Here is a 21,813-nt window from a genome sequence, read left to right as displayed (position 1 = left end):
TTCTTGGTCACACCAAGAGGAAACAAAGGCTCTGGATCTCCGACAAAACAATGGAGCTAGTGAAAAAGCAACGACCCCTTCTCAGTGGCCCTAAAGAACCCTTAAAAAATGCTCACAAGCTGGTAAAGCAGTCTTCTCGTTGCGACAGGGAGAAATACTGGTCACAAATGGCTTTTGATATGTGACAAGCAGCAGAATTGCATACCCTAAGGAAAACATTCAAGCTACTGAGGGAAGTGACAGGCAAGTCGCCCATCTCCACGGACTCCCTGAAAATCAAAATAGGGCAACCTTATTCAGACAGAAAAAGACTGCCTTGAGAGATGGAAAGAACATTTCTCTTAGCTCCTTAATCCCACAAAAGCTCCGTATGATCTACCCGATTTCCATAGTGTACCGAAGGAGCCCTACCAGATAGATCTAAAGCCACCGTCATTTTCTGATGTTCTGCGGGCACTGAAAAACATGCCCCCGGAGAGGATGGCGTCTCAGTGGAGAATTATAAGTCATCCCCCACACTATTATGTCAGCTAAAAGACTTGCTAGTTGAGGTATGGACGATAAAGAAATTCCCAAAAGATTGAAAACTCTCAATACTTATATCGGTATATACAAAGGGAGAGAAGGCAGTCTGCTCGAACTACCAATGTATATCACTAATAGACTACACCATAAAGGTCTTTTGCATAATCGTCCTCAACTGTTTCAAGGCCTACCGAGACAAGTTGGCAAGACCAAAACAAGCAGGTTTCAGACCTTGTATAGGCTGCCAAGAATATATTCTTACCCTCCGCCTCATCCTACAGCAGAGCGAGAGATTTCAACTGTCTGCTTTCATCACTTTCGTCGATTTTGTTGCCTCTTTTGACCCCCTTATCAGGACCAAGCTTTCGAAGATCATGGTGGAAGGCGGTATCCCAGCAGAACTGATCGAGATACTCAAGGGAGCCTATGAGTATACAGTTAGAAGAGTCCGAACTGCCGACGGCAAAACAACGGAATTTGACGTTCAGTCAGGGATCAAACAGGGGTGCCCTCTTTCGCCAACTCTGTTAAATTACATAACAGACTGGATAATGACAAATTCGCTTTGCACCCACAAAGGGTTTGTCGTTGGTCAGAGAGAAGACAACCCGATCGCCCTGAAAGACCTTGACTTCACATTCGATGTGGGTCTCATGAGTAGCTCGTCGGTTGAGCTCCAAAAGATGGTCAACGATGTCTCCTGCATATCAAAATAATCTGGCCTCATGATCAGCAAGTCTAAAACAAAATCATAAAATCAAACGCCCCAAACCACCCAGATATCCAGCTAGAGGGCGAAACCATCGAGACTGATGAAAATTTCCGCTACCTTGGTTCTATCCTAACACCGAACAGACGTGTAGAAGCTGACGTTAGAGCTCGAATTGGAAAGGCATGGGGTGTCTTCACAAGCGTAATGAAGTCGCTTTGGAATAGACATAAAATTAGCATCAAAACGAAGAGTAACGTCTAAAAGGCAACTATTCGATCGATTCTGCTATAGGCCTGTGAAACTCGGCCTTTAAAGGCCGAAGAAACACGTTCACTGGAAGTATTTGACCATTGCTGCATGAGACAGATACTACGGGTCATCCGAGGGTTTCATATCTCAAACGCTAAGGCTCGAAGGCGTTGGGCCCAGAAGGCCCCCTTTCGGTAATCATAAGACAACGACGACTAGAATTCCTGGGACACACACTACGAGGACCAGCTGGAGCCATATCCTGTGATTTTCTCACCTGCGACCCCTTTCCAACTTGGAAACGGAGATCAGGCGGTCAAAGGAAGAGTCTTTGGCAGACATTCAAGAATAACCTGGATCCTTGGGGTGGCTTCCGCCGACACGTACGTCGTTTGGATAAAGACTGGCTGAAGATTGCAGAAGGGGCTGCTACTGACAGATCGTGTTGGACTACGTCAGTCATCCCATCGTTCATTGCTGCAGGGCGGGATGGATCATCGTCTGGTTCCTGCCGAAAGTAAAGTACGAAACGTCAAGATCATATTCACCTTCTCCACTCCGAATGCTTTCTGAGTCAGCTCCAGCAGTACGAGATTACTTTCTATTGCGTCCCATGATTATTTATCAGACAACAAAATTAGAGGTCTGCTTACCTCATTAAGGACTAATTATTTATCCATGCGGGCCCGGTACATGTAATTTGCTAAGCTATTGTTAATTTAGGCACGGATAACACCCTTCTTCGTAAAATCTGTTCCGAATAATCCAAATATCTATTAGAAAATTAGAACTGTCTCTTAGAAAATCATGAATCCGCCACTGCATAAACACTAAGATTTCCAAGCAAGGTCTTACTCTATCAAATCCATAACCACAATCAATACGTTAACAGGTGGCATTCTACACATTCGGTAGAATTCGTATCAGCAATATCTCAGGAATAAGGGAGGGTATTAAATTAAAATTTCCGAGGAATATTGACAGGAATCTTAAATTTAATCTAAAGACACTATGTGCAATCAAGCTGCCAAAAGTCAGAGTTGGTATAAGCCGTTTAGTGAATTCTTAAAGTATACTTTGCTCTCATGTTTAATTTCGTATATTTTGTTTAGTGGATTAATACTTTCTATGGCTATGATTACATGTTTGACGCTATTAACAGTTAATATTAGTAAAATCAGAGTTGTTGGTGGCAATTTTTGATGTTTAAGATAACTTATATGTCTTAGTAGGGATAATTAGGTACAATTATAAAATATATTCTTCTCTTATATGTGTAATTCACTGCATTTACTTGGCTTAATTAACACTTTTTGAGGCTTCATGTGCTTGTTTGAGACAACTCAAAATCAACTTTTAGTAAGTCAGATTTGTCATAAGCCATTAATTGCATTCATACGATATATTCTGTTCCCCAATGTAATTTACTGTGTTTATTTTATTGGTTTAAAACTTTCTTTGATTACCTTTCATGGGCGCCCATAAGCTGAATTCCAGGGGGGGCAAACTTCGTCTAATTGCTACTTTTAATTCTATATAATAAAAATCTCAGAACAAAAATATAAAAATAAGGCAGCATCATTCAGCCAGGGGGGGGGCAAGAGCCCCCCTGCCCCCCCATATGGGCGCCCATGTTACTATTCCGTGTTAAACACTGTTCATAGTCAACATTTTAGCAGATTAGAGTTGTTGGTAGCAATTTTGATGTTTTAGATGATTTATGTCATATTAGAGTGAATTTGATACAATCATCGGATGTATTCTGCTCTTATAGGTAGTTTACAGTGTTTACTTGGTTTGACTAACAAATTTTAGGTTTTAACTCAGGCTTGCTCTAGGGTTTTGAAGTATAAATGGATGAACGGAGTTTAGAATCACATCCTTTTTATTAGAAAAGGTGAAAAATATTTTAATGATATGTCATTTGAGAAATACCTAGCTTATAATATCAGTAGTATGACACAAAAATCACCTAGTTTGAATATTCTTAATTTTACGCTATATTTATTTTTCTATTTTCCTTTCTGTAAAACTGACAAAGCTAAATAAGCTAGCTAATGACCAGGATCATAAAAGAGCGTGTGTTTTGAAAATAAGAGCATGAAATAGACCAAACAGTTGAAAAGTTTTAAAAAAAAAAAAAAAAAAATACCACACTTTGAAAATATGCTAGGGTACTTTCGATGTCAGATATGTAAGTAGAGAGGGGTGTAGTTTCTTTTCTTCTCTTTCTTAATATCAGCTTGTTTTTAAAGGAAAAGCTGAAGCAACATAAGGGTTCGTTATCGATAGATCATGTGAATGTGAAACCTATGAATCGATGGTAAATTACTATTTCGCTCTCAATGCAAGACAAGCCTATAAACCAGTTTTGATTCTTTAAAAAAAACCGTCAGACTTAAAATAACCATGCAAATATTACCACCGTAAGGAAATTTCTGAGGGAAAGGCGGGGAACAAGTAGTACCAGGAGCTCCGGTTTGATAAGATCTATAGGTGAATATTTCGTATTTTTAATGCCTTCTTGTTTTCCGTGGGGTAGGGCAGTGCTCTCCCTTGTTGGCGGTCAGTGCACACAGAAATTTGCATAGCTGAGTCTTGGTTAATGAATGATTTCAAAATAATCGTCTTATACTGCTGTCAAAGGTCTTGTGGCTGACGGAAATGCAAGTGGGAAAATGACAGAAATAAAACATACCTAAAGAACATAAAATGTCAAAAGCAATATGGTTGTATATTTATATTCTATGCAAATTTTATTGACTTTTCTATTTATATGAATGGGAAGCCCAGGTAGAGGCGCGGTTTCAATTAGTAAGTGCCGACATATTACATTAATGTTGAATGTCATGCAACGTATTGCAAAAAAGTTACTAAGGATTAGTAGTATAATATATAGTTGACGCAATATACTAAGTTCGTTCACATCTGTCCTTTATTCATCTTAAACAAAACTTTTTAATTTTGTTTATTATCTAATATTTGTTTACTGCAGTATAAAATTGACAATGTAAATACACGGTATATTTGCTCAAATGAAATAACAAAAATGTCAACGCCGTTTGTTGCTTCTCGTTTGAAAGTTGAATGCAATCATTGATGGATGATGTTGCTTACCTCACGGGGGTCATGTATGGGGGAGGGCGTTGCCCACTCCAACGATTTCAGCCAATCGGTTAAATATAGAACTCCCCCCTTAAAAAATATTTTGGTTCGTTATGTCTCTGGCTTAGATGCAGTCTATTATTATTATTACTTATATTAATACTGAAATTCATACTTTTACTTTTTATGTCATTAACCATACTTTGATAGACGTTATTTTACTGGAACTTTGCCTCGATTGCATCTTCCTTATTTGACGTCCGGCCTATTGGTTGTTATTGCTTGCAAAAACGCCCAACTGTCAGCAATTCAAAAAATTACAACAGACAAAAAAAGGATAACAATGAAACAATGTTAGTTCTCCTGTAACGGTAGGCTACTTAGAATATACAGATCTGACCTTTGTTCTGATCAACCTTTGTTCTGCCTTAGGGTGGATGGATGATAGACTGTTTATCAACCAGTAAAATGAGATCATTTTTATAAAATTTTTGAAAAGACCAAAATCATTGCCTTTCAAGCCAAGTCAGCATTGCCTTTCTATCTTTTTGGCTTTTTTTTGTTCAATTAGGAATGGCTCTCAACTTTTTCATCGCAGTCCACGAACTTGATTTTAATTCATCAAAGTTATTGTGATGAAAGTAAAGAGCAAAGTTGAAACTTAAACGCTTCTTAGTTAGTGTAAACATATTTAGGAAAAAAAATCAAATAAACTGGCTTTTGATATTTACTTGTTTCTGTAGAATTCTGAAAACTAACGCTTTACTAGAAACACAAAACCGACGCAACAAAACATGATGAGAAGCAGAAAAATTCCTAAGTGGCCTACAGAAAAATAAAAGAATAATTCATAAAGCTCTAAATAGTCTCTTAACAGCCGTGAAATCAATAGATTTTACGATATGATTTTAAATCTCTAGAAAGCTCCAGAAATTCTACCCATCAATGTATTTCTTGAATTAACACCATTGGCCAAGCCTAGAATTAGCCTAGGCACTAGAACTACCGCAGTTCTAGTAGTCAGCAGACAATTTATGAAGAATATTAAGGGGCCTGGAAGGACTGTAAAACTCAAATTTATGGTTTTCAACCATAAAGATTATGAAGGTAACCTTTGCATGCTTCCTAGCCCTTCTGCTGCGGATATGTCACCGAAAAGTACCATTTTCTGGCGCCATATGGCATTTAATGATTGCGCTAATAAGATTTTTTTTATAAAGCACGTAGATATAAAAATTTGTTTTCAAACAGTTCGTGGTAACTAACTGTAAGTAAGGAGCAACGCGACTCAATAGTAACCGAAAATCTAAAAAATGGAATTCTGATATTAATAGAAACATCAAAAGAAGTGGCTTATCATGCTGATTTCCAAATATAAAATTCATTAAGTTTAGTTTTACCCATCAATAGTTACGAACCTGAAACATTTTGTCTGATGCTCGAAAAAGGGAGAACACACCCCCTAAAAGTCAAGGAATCTTAATGAAAATCACGCCGTCAGATTCAGCGCATCAGAGAACTCTACTGCAGATGTTTCAAGCTCCAATCAGAAGAAAGATCACGGATGCGTCTTTATCTTTTTTTTCAGGGGTCATCGTACCAAAACCGAAGGTCCTAGAATGTAGTGAGAGGGCTCATTCGAATGGAAATTAAAAGTCCTTGTGTCCTTTTTAAGTGAACAAAAAGATCGATGGGCAGCTAGTCCCCTCCCACACCCCTTTGTTCCCCAACGTCGTTCGATCAAAATTTTGAGATATCTATTTTGTTCAACCTAGTTTAAAGGTCCAGTAGATACGTCTTGGGAGATGCATGATCCTCCATCCCCTGGAGAAAGGTCTTCAAGTTATGAAATTTGCCCATTGTGTATGTATAGTATTTATTACTGGGGAGAATGCATGCACTTTTCGGTTGGGGAGGGGATGAATTTTCTGCTGGGGGGATTTTCTGTGGAGAAAATTTTCCATGGATAGAGAAGTTTCCGGGGGTGAAAATTTTTTAGAATTCCTATGCGAATTTTTTTTTTATTTGTCTTAATTTCCTTTTGCCGACTCAATTTTATATATTGAGATGTTAAGTGTAATTGTCCAGGGACATTTTCACAGGGATTGAATTGTCTAGGGGATCTTTCTCTGGGGTGTATTTTTTTCGTGGGGGGGAGACGGTTTTCCCGGCATCATTTAAAAAACGATCAGAAATTAAATTAAAAAAAACAAGCTTTTTCAACTGAAAGTAAGGAGGAAAATTGAAACTTAATACTAACAGAAATTATTATAGATCTGAGGGGGGTTGCCCCCTCTTCAATACCTCACTCTTTACGCTGAAGTTTGACTTTTGTTCAAATTCTTTAAGAACGGCTCCTTAAACACAAGGTTCGTTTAATTAGAACACAAGAATCTTGTTTTTAGTACTTAAAAACCTTAGAGTAAAGAGCGAAGTGCTGAGGAGGAGCATCCCCCTCATATATGCAATAATTTCTGTTTGTTATAAATTTTAACGTTGCTTCTTACTTTCAGTTGAAACAACTTGCTTTTTATTTAATTTCTGACCGTTTTTTAAATAATGCACGGAAATCTGGCTCAACTTTCACGGAAAAATCCATCCTCCCCACGGATGTATTCTCTACAAAATATAATCCTGGTGAAATTTACCCCGGGCAATTACCCTTAACATCTCTATGCGTAAAATTGAGTCGTCAAAGAGAAAGCAAGACTTAAGAAGAACTTCGTATAGGAATTTGGGTAAATTCCCCCAGTGTAACTCCCCACTAAAAAACAGTATGCATACTTCTAGTACCCGATTTTCTAGTACCACTGGGTCGATACGATAACAACTGGATAAAAAAAAAAAACGAGCGCCCGTGATCTTTCTTCTGGCAAAATCTCCAAAATCCCACATTTGTAATATAAGAACTTGAAACTTCTACGGGTTCTTCTTAGGGTTCCCTGATACGCTGAGTCTGATGGTGTTGTTTTCATTAAGATTCAATGACTTTTAGGGGGTGTTTTCCTCTTTTATTCGAAAGTCATGCAAATATTTTCAGGCGTGTAGCCTTTGATAGGTAATATTAAACCTAATGAAACTTATATATTTGAAATCAAACAGTTCGTGGTAACGAACTGTAAGTAAGGAGCGACCCGGCTCAATAGTCACCGAAACTCTAAAAAACGGAATACTGATACCAATAGATACATCAAAAGAATGAAATTTTTATGCTGATTTCAAATATATAAGTTTCATAAAGTTTAGTCTTACTCAGCCAAACTTACGCGTCTGAGAAAATTTGCCTTATTTTCGAAAAAAGAGAGAAACAACCCCTAAAAGTCATAGAACTTTAATGAAAATCACACCATCAGTACAGCGTATCAGAGAACCCTACTGTAGAAGTTTCTTATCTGCAAAAATATGGAATTTTGTATTTTTTGTCAGAAGAAAGATCACGGATGTGTGTTTATTTGTTTTTTTTTTTTTTCCCAGGGGTGATCGTATCGATCCAGTAGTCCTAGAATATCGTGAGAGGGCTAAGAGGGCTAAAAGCTCTAGTGCCCTTTTTAAGTGACCAAAAAAATTGGAGGGCAGCTTGGCCCCCTCCCATACTCATTTTTTTCCCGAAGTCCCCAATTAAAATTTTTAGATAGCCATTTTGTTCAGCATAGTCAAAAATCTAATAAATATGTCTTTTAGGATGACTTAATCCCCCAGAGTTCCGAGGGAAAGGGCTGTAAGTTATGAACTTTGCCCATTGTTTACATATAGTATTGGTTTAGGTTTATTGGAAAGCCATTTAGCAAAAGAAAAGTAAAATTAATATACAAATTTTATTTTATTTATTCAATGACGGTGAGCCAAAACAAAAGCTGCATTAACTAAAACACGATCAGAAATTAAATAAAAAAAAACAAGTTTTTTTAACTGAAAGTAAGGAGCGACATTAAAACTTAAAACGAACAGAAATTATTCCGCATATGAAAGGGGCTGTCCCCTCCACAACACCTCGCTCTTTACGCTAAAGTTTTTATTGTTTTAAAAAATAAAGTTGTTAGACAGAGTCAAAATTTAGCGTAAAGAGCGCGGCGTTGAGGAGGGGAAAGCCCCTTTCATATACAGAATGATTTCTGTTCGTTTTAAGTTTTAATGTCGCTCCTTACTTTCAGTTAAAAAAAACTTGTTTTTTTAGTTAATTAATAAAAAGGGTATAAAAAAAGGGTATATATGTTTATTTAATAAACATAGTAAGTCGATTCTTTTGATGTATCAACTCGCATCAAAATTCCGTTTTTTAGAGTTTCGGTTGCTATTGAGCCGGGTCGCTCCTTACTTACAGTTCGTTACCACGAACTGTTTGAAAGATAGTTGCTTAATCAAACAGTTCGTGGTAACGAACTGTAAGTAAGGAGGGACCTCATAGTAACTGAAACTCTAAAAAACGGAATTTTGATACCAGTAGGTACATCAAAAGAATCGGATTTTTATGCTGATTAAACAAAAAAACAAGTTTTTTAAACTGAAAGTAAGGAGCGACATTAAAACTTAAAACGAACAGAAATTATTCCGTATATGAAAGGGGCTGTCCCCTCCTCAACACCTCGCTCTTTACGCTAAAGTTTTTTATTGTTTAACAAAAATAGAGTTGTGAGAAAGTCAAACTTTAGCGTAAAAAGCGAGGTGTTGAGAAGGGGACAGCCCCTTTCATATAATAATTTCTGTTCGTTTTAAGTTTTAATGTCGCTCCTTACTTTCAGTTTAAAAAACTGAAGTTTTCAGTTTTTTTATTTAATTTCTGATCGTTTTTTAAATAATGCTGGGGAGTCTGGCGCCCCCTTCATAGCAATATCCCTTCCCATATGGAAACTTCCTTCATGGAAAGATCCTCCCAGATAACCCCCCCCCACCCCCCACTACCAGAAAAAATTCCCCCTGAAAACGTCTGTATACTTCCCAATAGCCAATGCTATATGGTAACATTGGGTAAAGTTCATAACTTTCAGCCCTCCCCCCGGGGGCTCTGGGGGAGTAAGTCATCTCAAAAGACATAGTTATCACACTTTCGACCATACTAAACAAAATGGCTATCTCAAAATTTTGATTGGGTGACTTTGGGAAAAAAATGAGCGTGGGAGGGGGCCTAGTTGCCCTCCATTTTTTTGGTCACTTAAAAAGGGCACTAGAGCTTTTAATTTCCGCTTCAATGAGCCCTCTTACGATATTCTAGGACCACTGGGTCAATACGATTACCCCTGGGGAAAAGAAAAAAAAAACAAAAAAACAAATAAACACGCATCCGTGATCTTTCTCCTGGCAAAAAATGGAAAATTCTACATTTTTGTAGATAGAAGCTTGAAACCTCTACAGTAGGGTTCTATGATACGCTGAATATGATGGTGTGATTTTCATTAAGTTTCTATAACTTTTAAGGGGTCTTTCCCCCTTTTTTCGAAACTCAGCCAAATTTTCTCAGGCACTTAACTTTTGATGGGTAAGATTAAACTTGATAAAACTTATATATTTGAAATCAGAATTAAAATCTGATTCTTTTGATGGATCTATTGGTATCAAAATTCCGTTTTTTAGAGTTTCGGTTACCATTGAGCCGGGTCGCTCCTTACTTACAGTTCGTTACCACGAACTGTTTGTTTTGAAATAAATAAGTTTCATCTATTCCAGTCTTACCCATCAGAAAGTTACGAGCCTGAAAAAATTTGTCTTATTTTCGAAAAAGGGGGAAACACCCCTAAAAGTAATAGAATCTTAATGAAAATCAAACCATCAGATTCAGCGTAACAGAAAACCCTAGTGTAAATGTTTCAAGCTCCAATCAGAAGAAAGATCACGGATGCCTATCTGCAAAAATGAGGAATTTTGTATTTTTTGTCAGAAGAAAGATCACGGATACGTGTTTTTTTTCCATGGGTGATCGTACCGATCCAGCAGTCCTAAAATATTATGAGAGGGCTCATTCAAACGAAAATTAAAGTTCTAGTTCCCTTTTTAAGTGACCAAAAAAATTGGAGGGCGACTTGGCCCCTCCCATCCTCATTTTTTTCCGAAGTCACCCAATCAAAATTTTGAAATAGGCATCTTGTTCAGCATAGTCGAAAATCTAATAAATATGTCTTTGAGGATGACTTAATCCCCCACAGTTCCCAGGGGAAGGGCTGCAAGTTATGAACTTTGCCTATTGTTTACATATATTATTGGTTATCGGGAAGTATACAGACGTTTTCAGGAGGGATTCTTTTCTGTTAGGGGGAGGGTTGGAGGAGGGGGTCACGTAGGAGGATATTTCATAAGGGGAAGGGACATTTCTATGAAGGTGTTCCGGATTTCCCAGCAATATCAAACAGTTTGTGTTAACAAACTGTAAGTAAAGAGCGACGCGGCTCAATAGTAACAGAAACTCTAAAAGAAGGAATTTTGATACCAACAGATACATCAAAAAAATTAGATTTTTATGTTGATTTCAAATATATAAGTTTCATCAAGTTTAGTCTTACCCATCGAAAGTTACGCGCCTGAGAAAATTTGCCTTATTTTCGAAAAGGGGGGGACTCCCCTAAAATTTATAGAACTTTAACGAGAATCTAACCATCAGGTTCAGCGCATCAGAGAACCCTACTATAAAAGTTTCAAGCTCCTATCTGCAAAAATGTGGAATTTGTATTTTTTGCCAGAAGAAAGATCACGGATTTTTATGCTTATTTCAAATATATAAATTTCATCAAGTTTAGTCTTACCCATCAAAAGTTACGAGCCTGAAAAAAATTGCCTTATTTTCGAAAAAAAGGGGCAAACACCCCCTAAAAGTGATAGAATCTTAATGAAAATCAAACCATCAGATTCAGCGCAACGGAAAACCCTAATGTAGATGTTTCAAGCTCCTATCTGCAAAAATGGGGAATTTTGTATTTTTTGCCAGAAGAAAGATCACGGTTGCGTGTTTACTTATTTATTTTATTTTTTTTTCAAGGGTCATCGTATCGACCCAGTGGTCATAGAATATTGCGGGAGGGCTCGTTCGAACGGAAATTGAAAGTTCTAGTGCCCTTTTTAGGTGATCAAAATAATGGAGGGCAACTAGGCCACCTTCCAAGCTCATTTTTTCCCAAAGTCACCCAGTCAAAATTTTGAGATAGTCATTTTGTTCACCATGGTCGAACAATACAATGACTATGTCTTTGAGGATGAATCAATCCCCACAGTCCTCGGGGGAACGTCTTCAAATTTTTGACTTTGCCCAATGTTTACATATAGTATTAGTTATTGAGAAGTATACAGAAGTTTTCAGGGGGTATTTTTTCTGGTAGTTGGGGGGAGGGGTCGGGGGTTACTTGGGAGTATCTTTCCTTGGAGGAAGTTTTCATGGGGGAAGGGACAATGCTATGAAGAGGGCGCCAGATTTCCATGCATTATTTTAAAAAACAACTTTTTCAGAAATTAAATTTAAAAAAAACAACTTTTTCAACTAAAAGTAAGGAGCAACATCAAAACTTAAAACGAACAGAAATTATTCCGTATACGATTGGGTTTGAACCCTAGTCATTACCTCGCTCTTTACTCTAAAGTTTTTTTGTACTTTCATCAGAGCTATTTATTCTAACTAACAACCTTTGTGATTAAGGGCTCATTCTTAAAGAATTGGAACAAAATTTGAACTTTAGTGTAAAGAGCGAGGTACTGACTAGGGGGCGAACCCTCTAATATACGTAATAAAAATATACGAATATCGAATATACGAAAAATAAAACGAATATTCGTTACGTAAGTTAATTTGTAAGTTACGTCAGATCAAAATTTTGAGAAAGCCATTTAGCCAAAAAAAGTAAAATTAATATGCAAATTTCAATTTAATTATTCATGTACGGTGAGCCAAAATCAAAACTGCATTAACTCAAAAATGTTCAGAAATTAAATAAAAAAACAAGTTTGTTTTACTGAAAGTAAGGAGAGACATTAAAACTTGAAACGAACAGAAACTATTCCGTATATGAAAGGGGCTGTCCCCTGCTCAGCGCCTCGCTCTTTGCGCTAAAGTTTGACTCTGTCTCACATACTGAATTTTTGTAAACAATAAAAAACTTTAGCGTAAAGAGCGAGGTGTTGAGGAGAGGACAGCCCCTTTCATATACAGAATAATTTCAGTTGGCTTTAAGTTTTAATTTCGCTCCTTACTTTCAGTTAAAAAAAACTTGTTTTTTTTTATTAAATGCCAAAAAGAACCGGGTGTGAATTGATGGAAAAGACTAATTCACTTATAAAAAAATGATAATTGTGAGACTATCGGCAATCAAGTGATGTTGCTGAGACCGTGACTATTAATTAAAAAAAAACATCTTTTATCACTGTTAGATATTTTTTGGGTGCCCCTTGTAATTTAGTTTTCTTCCAAGCAAAACTGAGGTGCATCATGATTATGGACCTGCATGTCATTATTAACTCAAATAAATGTTACCTCCCTAAATGCGTTTCCTGATCCTCAAAAGCATCAATAGGATAATTTCATCTTCCTTTGTGGCGCTGAAATTGAAGGAAGTTGCTCTGAGTTGTAATATTGTTTTGTGTGTACCTGTTCTTATCCGTATTTTAATTAACAGGAAAGGCATAGGTGCTAAAAACGGCCATTACTTAGTTGTTTCTGAAGTATTACATAAGACTCTGATTAGGAGTTGACAATACAATTTATAATATGCAATCTATCCATAAATGTATTTCTGATAAATATGTATTTCTACATAAATTTATTTCTAAGTAACTGAGGGGAGGGGTAAAATCTGTTTTTCAATATTTCAACAAAATCAAAGGCAGCGCAATAAAGCTGCTTAAGTAAAGATCGATGTTGGCACAATGTATTATTTATTTATTGATTTTTGGTTTCTTTTAGACAAGGGCACTTTTTATCGATGGAGTTGTCGTAAAAACTTCGACCCCCCCCCCACAGCCCTCAAAGCAAGTATTATAAGTTATGCCCTGGGGGCATCTAAGGCTTTTACAGAAAGAGTTGTCGTATAAACTTCAAAAAGGGCTCATTCGATAGGAAATTGAAAGGGCTAGTGCTTGGAAAGTGATTGGAGGGCAACTAATCCCCCTGGCACACAGACCATCTCCCCAAACACATCCAATCAAAATTTTGAGATAGTATTTTTGTTCAACGTAGTTTATAGGTCCGGAAATTATGTCTTTGAGGATGACACTCTCCCCACAGCCAATACGACAAGGGTTGTAAGTTATGCCCTGGGGGCATATATGGTTTTAATAGAAAGTGTTTTCGTAAAAACCTGAAAAAGGACTCATTCGATTAGAAATTGAAAGTGCTAGTGCCCTGGTCGAAAGTGATTGGAGGGCAACTAACCCCCCTCTCACGCATCCCTCCCCAAACATATTCAATCAAAATTTTAAGGTAGCCATTTTTTTCAACGTAGTTGAAAGTTCGGGAAATTAGGTTTTTAATGATGACAATCCCCCGCCCCCATACCCCTGAGGATAAGGGTTGTAAGTTGTGCCCAGCCCAGTCAAACTAAAAACGAGCAGAAATTAATATGAGTAGGGTTCAAAACCCCTATGATTTGTAAAAAACCAGAATATAATTTGTACTTCACTGAAAACAATTCAAATGTATATGCATTGTCAGTTTAATATACACATGCTGATATTTATTCCTCAAAATCTTAACTATTTTTTAATTTTTTAAAGTTACAAAAGTGAAAATATTTAAAAGAATATTTTTCAGTAAAGTAAAAATTATATTCTGGCTTTTAGAAAGCATAGGGGGTTTGAACCGTTTACTCACGTTAATTTCTGCTCATTTTGAGTTTGACTCTGTTCTTTATTTTAATTTCTGTTCGTTTTGGGTTTCATTTATTTATCGACACTGATTTGTGGTAGTTGCATGCTTGGTAGATTATTTGATTCAATTTTTGTTCATTTTTGGTTTCATAGAGTTCTTTACTTTTTTAATTATTTTGTGGAAAAAGTTTTTTTTAATTAATTTCTGTTCGTTTTATATTGACATAGTCTTTTTCAGGGAAAAAGAAAATAATAGTTTGAATCTTTCCGGTTTTCCTTTAAGAATTTATAGTTTAGCCTGCTATTTATATGCTGGAGAAACTTTTTTAGCAATTCTTAGCAACATAAACTCTTAAATAATAGTGTTTAATTTAGTCATATACATCCTCTAGTTGACCTGATGTTTAAAAGTTAATACCAGTCCCAAAAAATTATATATATGCTCTTTCACAGCCTGGATACAATTACACTCTTTTGATTTAGTAAAATCTTAAGAGCAGAAGTAGTAATAGAATTAGCCCCGAAAATTCGAACTTAATACACCCAGCTGTTCTTGTTATATTGCTGAGATGTCTTATTAGCAACCAGCATACAAACAGTGTTTTTTTTTATTTAATTATAAAGCGACATTTATTTTTTAAGCATAATGGGCAAATTACATAACTTGGGGGGGGGGAGGGTTGACCTACCCAATAAGCCTAGAGATATAGTTACGAGACCATTCAGCTATGCTGAAAAAACTTTCCGTCTTAAAATTTTGATTGGAAGTGTGAAAAATTATGAGCTAAAGAGCCCTCCAATCATTTTTTATTCTTAAGAGGGCACTAGAACTTTTCATTTTCAATCAAATTAGCGCCTTTATAATATCAATGATATTACTAGCTATGATAGTACATCGCTGCCTATGTCCTTGTATGTCATATAGTGCCTTAAAAGTTATACTCCCTAAAAGTTTCAACTTAATGCTATTATTGTCGTTAGTTAGAGTAACCGTAGAAGCTTCATTAAATGAATCCACATTGTGTCTTCTGGCTAGCTCAAAATCTTCAAACTGTGAAGGTATGAAGGTGACATTTTCAGGTAATATTTCTGTTGTACAGATGACAACCTCCCATCCGTGAAAACCATCCCATCCGGCACAAGCCCTTCTAATTTCCAATCGAATGAGCCCTCTTTGAAGTTTCGACAGCATTTTTGTCTATAAAAACCGTATATGCCCCGATGAAATAACTTACAACCCTTGTCCCAAGGGTTCTGAGGGGGTTATCATCCTCAAAGACCTAATTTCTAAAACTTTTAACTACGTTGAACAAAATGGATACATAAAAATTTTGATTGGATATGTTTGAGGAAAAGGTGGGTGTGAGAAGGGGGTTAGTTGCCTTCAAATCACTTTCGACTATTAAAGAGGGCACTAGCCCTTTGAATTTTCAATTGAATGAGCCCTTTTTCATGTTTCTACGGCAAAGATTTCAATAAAAACCTTATATGCCCCCAGGGCATAACTAAAAACCCTTCCCCTGAGAGGTGGGGGGGGGTGTCAGACTCTTAGATATAATTTCCGGACCTTTCAACTACTCTGAACAAAATGGCCATCTCAAAATTTTGATTGGATGTGTTTGGATAATTGGTGGGCGTGGAAGTGGTGTTGGTTGCCCTCAAATTACTTTCGTCTTCAAAAAAGGACGCTATCACTTTTAATTTACATCGCATGCGCATTTTTTGAAATATCTGCAACAACGCATTCTATAAAAAAACTTATATAGACCCAAGACATAATTTAAAGCCCGTGACTTGAGCGTTGTGGGGGGGTGTCATTCTCAAAGACCTAATTTCCAAAACTTTCAACTACGTGCCCTGGTCTAAGACCAAAAAGAAAAAATAATAATACGTTGTGCCAACATCGTTCTTTAATTAGGCAGCGCTGTTGCGCTGCCTATGATCAAAACCAGCACTCCTATATATCCTTCTATAGCGTATCCATCCTGCCAGTCTTCGGTCCACAATAACATCATCAATAAGATTAGCTGTCTTACAATTGTATAAATGTCACGATGACTTATTGGCCATTTTATGACCAAATAATGTATTGTTTATAGCTAGATTATTATACTTTCAAAACTGCAGCAGTGTGTAACCATTGCTGTTGTCTTTTCCTACACCAAATTTACCTAAGCTGGGATACCATCTATCCTTATTTCTACCAACCTAATTTCTACCAAGGCTAAGATACCATCTAACCCATTTTTACCAACCTGTCCATTAAAATTTCCAAATAAAAATACCATATTTCTACCATATTTCATAAATCGACCATATTTCATAAATCGACCCTGTCGATTTGTTCCTGTAGCCGTAAGTAAAATTCATCTGAGTCAATACTATCTCCATTAATTGGTTGTACAAGGGTATATGCTACTATGGCTAATACCCTGCACTTTTCAGTCATAAAATGAGCCACTAGCATTCTATTATTTTTACTTTCCCAACCTAAACAAGACTTGGCGGCTTCCTTATTCATCATGAGCCCTACTCCCTGTCTATGCAGCCTATCATTCTCGCCGGAGTAAATAAATTCTATATAAAACATTTTACTATATTTTCCTCATATTTCATAGTATTCTTTTCAGCAGCTGCCTCTCGCCACTGGTGTCAAATCATGGAAATATAGGGGAGGAAATGCATTTGTAAAATCTGGAGGGGTAATTTTGTTGTTTTTGCGATTTTCTTCAACGAAAATAGATATTTTTCAATGAAACCGAACTTTTTCTACTCCCTCTCCGCCCTTCCTCCAAATATGTTACTTTCTTCCAAATAAGCTTTTGTGTGGGTGCCGTTTCACACCCACATAAAGTTCCACGAAAATAAATGCAAGTCAAATTTATAATTTTGTTCCGTGTCTAAATACGGTAACGATTACTTCCTTAAGTCCAGGGGTTCAGTACCTTATTAGAGTTAACCAATTTGTTTCAAATAGCATACTGTTGCACACAGTGGTGTCAGGTAACATTTCTTCTTCTTCTTTTTTTTTGGGGGGGGGGGGAATTTACTTTCAAAATATAGCGGGGAAGATTGGTCTTTTTTCAATTTTTCTCTTTGTACGCACCTGGGTATAATCTTTTGTGAATCAAAATATGAAGACATTTTTAATTTTAAATAGCAATATTTTATTCACATATCTCAAACTTTTTGAAGACATTAGTGTATTTTTAATATAGATTAAAAGTAAATTACTACAATAAAAAAAATGTGCCTTTAAATATAATTAAATAAAAAACAAATATTTTCAACTGAAAGTAAAGAGCAATATTAAAACTTAAAATTAACAGAAATTATTGATACATGAGAGGGGTTGCTCCTCCTCAACACTTCGCCCTTTACGCTAAAGTTTTTGAGTACTTTAAAAAAAAAGCTTCTTATTGTACTAATTGAACGAACCTGGTGTTTCAGGAGTCGTTTTTAAATAAATGGGTTACAATTAAAACTTTAGCGTAAAGAGCGAGGTATTGAGGAGGAGCACACCCTCCTCATATACATAATAATTTCTTTTAGTTTAAGTTTTAATGTTGCTCCTTACTTTCAGTTGAAAAAACATGTTTTTTATGAAATTTCTGATCGTTTTTCTAAATGACGCCAGGAAATCTGGTTCCGCCTCCACGGTAAAATATCTCCTCCCCACAAAAATATTCTCTAGACAATTCATCCTGTCGAAAATTTACCCTGTACAATTGCCTTAATATCTCGATGCGTAAAATTGAGTCGGCAAAGAGAAGGCAAGACATAAGAAGAATTTCGTATAGATATTCTGGCAAATTCCCCCTGCGTAAAATTTCCCCTGAAAAATTCACCCCCTGGAAACTTCCCTCCCCATGGAAAATTCTCCCTGTGGAAAATCCCCCCAGCACAAAACTCTCCCCCTCCCTCGGAGAAATGTATGCATAATTTCCAATAACAAATACTATACGTAAGTAATGGGCAAATTTTATAACTTAAAGAACTTTCCCCGGGGGTTGTGGGGGTCATGATATCTCCAAAGGCATAGTTATTCGGCCTTTCAATATGCTGAACAAAATGGCTATCTGAAAATTTGTATTGGACAATTTTGAGAAAAAAGGACACACATCCGTGATCTTTCTTCTGCCGAAAAATAGAAAATTCCACGTTTTTGCAGATAGGACCTTGAAACCTCTACAGTAGGGTTCGCTGATACGCTGAATCTAATGGTGTCATTATGTTTCTATTACTTTTAGGGATGTTTCCTCCTTTTTCGATAATAAAGCTAATTTTCTCAGGCTCGTAGGTTTTGATAGGTAAGACTAAACTTAATGAAACTTATATATTTGAAATCAGCAACATAAGCCGATTCTTTCGATATTAAATAAAAGAACAAGGTTTTTCAACTGAAAGTGAGGAGCAACATTAAAACTTAAAACGAACAGAATTTATTACCTATATGAGGGGGGTTCGCCCCCTAGTCAATACCTCGCTCTTAACGTTAAAGTTCGAATTTTGTTCGACTCACAAACCCCTGAATCACAAAGGCCGTTTAATAAGAATAAATAGCTCTTTTGAAAGTACTAAAAAAAAAACTTTAGCATAAAGAGCGAGGTATTGACTAGGGGATAAACCTCCTCATATACGTAATAAATTTTGTTCGTTTAATATAAGATAAGATAAGTTTTATTCTTCATTAGATACACATACAATATTACAGTTTTAACTTTTATTATTCCTCCTTACTTTCAGTTGAAAAAACTTGTTTTTCTTTATTTAATTTCTGATCGTTTTTTAAATAATGCTTGGAAATCCGACGCCCCTTCACAGAAATTTCCCTTCCCCCATGAAAACATTCTCCATGGAAATATCCTCCGATGTAACCCCCTCCTCCAATCCCCCCCTGAGAAAAATCCCTCATGAAAACGTCTGTATACTTCCCAATAACCAATACTATGTGCAAACAATGGGCAAAGTTCATAACTTGGAGCCCTTCCCCCGGGAACTGTGGGGGATGAAGTCATCCTCAGAGGTATATTTTTTAGATTTTCGACTATGCTGAAACAAAATGGTTATCTAGAAATTTTGATTAGGGGACTTTGGGAAAAAAATGAGCGTGGAAGGGGGTCTAGTTGCACTCCAATTTTTGGTCACTTAGAGAGGGCACTAGAACTTCTAATTTCCGTTCGAATGAGCCCTCTCACGATATTCTAGGACCACTGGATCGATACGATCACCCCTAAAAAAAAAAAAAAATAAACACGCATCCGGGATCTTTCTTCTGGAAAAAAAATAAAAATTTCCACATTTTTGCAGATAGGAGCTTGAAACCTCTACAGTTAGGTTTTCTGATACGCTGAATCTGATGGTGTCATTTTCAATATCATTCTAGCACTTTTAGGGCTTTTTTCTTCCTTTTTTAAAAAATAGGAGCAAGTTTTTCCGGCACGTGGCTTTTAAGACTAGACTTGGTTAAGACTAAACTTGATGAAACTTATATATTTGAAATCAGCATAAAAATCCGATTCTTTTGATGTATCTACTGGTATCAAATTTCCGTTTTTTAGAGTTTCGGTTACTATTTAGCCGGGTCGCTCCTTTCTTACTGTTTGATATCAATTGATATCAAAATTTTGTTGTTTAGATTTTCGGTTACTATTGAGCCGGATTGCTCCTTACTTACGCTTTGTTACCACGAACTGTTTGAAAAAATATATAGGTCTACAAGGCGTTTCGTGTCTGAAACAAGCAAGGGCCTAAAAATCCTTTTGGAAGCCCTACTTTGGCGTATATTACTATTGATAGTTTCGTTTAATGAATAACTATCTATTCTCTTTAAGTATAGTTTTAAATACTTTCGACTCCACTTTAGTTTTGGCGGTTCTTTGTTCAATGAAAAGAAATGTTTGATATTCATGCGTCACTCTGCCATAGCGCTTCACCATTGGCTTAATGATTTTGGGCATGAAATGCTACCCAAGCGTCGGGAAATAAAAAACTTTTTTCGGGTTTTCATTCATTAAGCAGCCTTTACCGAATTAGCTGCGTTTTGCTAAGGCGGGTTAAGGGTAAACAGTGGTGTATTTGAGGATTTCATTGTTTTTACTAAATATTAGTTGGATATAACAAAAATGCGTATTTCCAGGTATTTTATTTAATGATATTTTAAGAAGCCCTATCGGATTAGGTTAGAAAATGGCTGTTTCGCATGCACACGGTGTAGCGAATAGTTTGGAGACAACACATACGAATTGTCCCTTTTCAATAGCTCTGCTTGATTGTATTGTTTTGATCTGAAAACTAAATTTTTTGGTAGTAAAAAACCAACCCCATAGAGGGCTTATCCACTTTTAGACCCCTTGTTTGACCTAAAAAGTTCCTCAACCTTTTTTCCCTTGAGTAAATGACTGGAACTGTGTCGCTACAATATTCAATATTTATTAATTTCTTGGGGGGGGGCTCTATTTTCTAGCAGTTTATCAACAAATGAGGTAAGGTAGCTAAAATATAAAGTCTTCCAATCTCTGTTAAGGCTAAGGCCTCTTCTAGACTGATTTTATTGAGTTTTCCCCAGGATTGTATTTTTTACGTCTTTGTCATAAAAGCTGTCAAACCTACTTGAAGCATCTTGCTGGAAAAATTGTCGTTTTTTTTTATTTTGCAGCAATGCTAACCGTGAATTTCTTAAAGCTACATTACCTCATTTGTGATAAAATTGCAATTTGATGTGAAAGTTGAAATATGTGTTTGGTTTCAATTTTCCGTCTTTTTAATTAGTCATGGTAGCGAATCGTAATTAAAGAACTATCCTTGTCCATAATTAATATGGCAATGGAGTCACGTCTAAATAAGATAATAGAATTTACTTTTTATTCTGATCCAGTGTCTGTACCACTTATTAAGCTTGAAGATGCTCATCAGATGTCACTGGAAGGGTAAACTTCACGCTATTTTATAAATAGAATAACCCATCCCCTCCCCCCGACGCAAAGTGTGACGGGGTTAAAATCGTGTCACTAAGATTATGATGTCCCACACATCCCAAAAATGGTAGTTTCAGCATTTACTTAAAAAAAAACGTGGAATGACGTGGGATGTGTATTTTCCTTGAGAAGGAAAGGTACGAACAGGGCCGTATCCAGTGAAGGGGATACGGGTTTTGAACCCCCTCCTCCCCCCCCCCCCGAAATTCTTGTCTGGCTCGTAAAAACGTAACAAAAATGAGTATAAACACATTTTTGATGCGTTTTCAAAGTGTTCTTTACCCCCCCCCCCCCCCGAATATAAATCCTGGAAGTATCCTCGGCTATGTTTGTTTTTCCGTTTTAAAAATATTTTTAGGGGATTCGTTACAACTTAAATTTTGAGATCTTGTAACCATATTGAATAGCTAGAGACTTCTCTGCAAAATATATGTCGCTTATGGCATTTTACAACGCAAAAGAACCAAG

The 21,813-nt window shown here is 36.5% G+C and overlaps 1 protein-coding gene across 1 annotated transcript in view; it reads left to right on the top strand.

Moving 5' to 3' along the window:
* Window positions 1-20,386: 20,386 nt before the first annotated feature.
* Window positions 20,387-21,813, top strand: part of LOC148954401 (uncharacterized) — a 100,550-nt gene continuing 99,123 nt past the window's right edge. Inside the window, exon 1 of the mRNA XM_089086445.1 lies at window positions 20,387-20,507. Coding sequence (XP_088942571.1) covers window positions 20,494-20,507 — 14 coding nt within the window. The 5' untranslated portion in view covers window positions 20,387-20,493. The remainder of the gene's footprint in view (window positions 20,508-21,813) is intronic.

This window comes from Artemia sp. Qi Xiang Cuo, chromosome 3 (genome assembly GCF_049724085.1).
Source record: "Artemia sp. Qi Xiang Cuo chromosome 3, ASM4972408v1, whole genome shotgun sequence".
In the NCBI taxonomy this organism is placed as follows: Eukaryota; Metazoa; Arthropoda; class Branchiopoda; order Anostraca; family Artemiidae; genus Artemia; species Artemia sp. Qi Xiang Cuo.
This window is presented reverse-complemented; position numbering and strand designations above follow the sequence as displayed.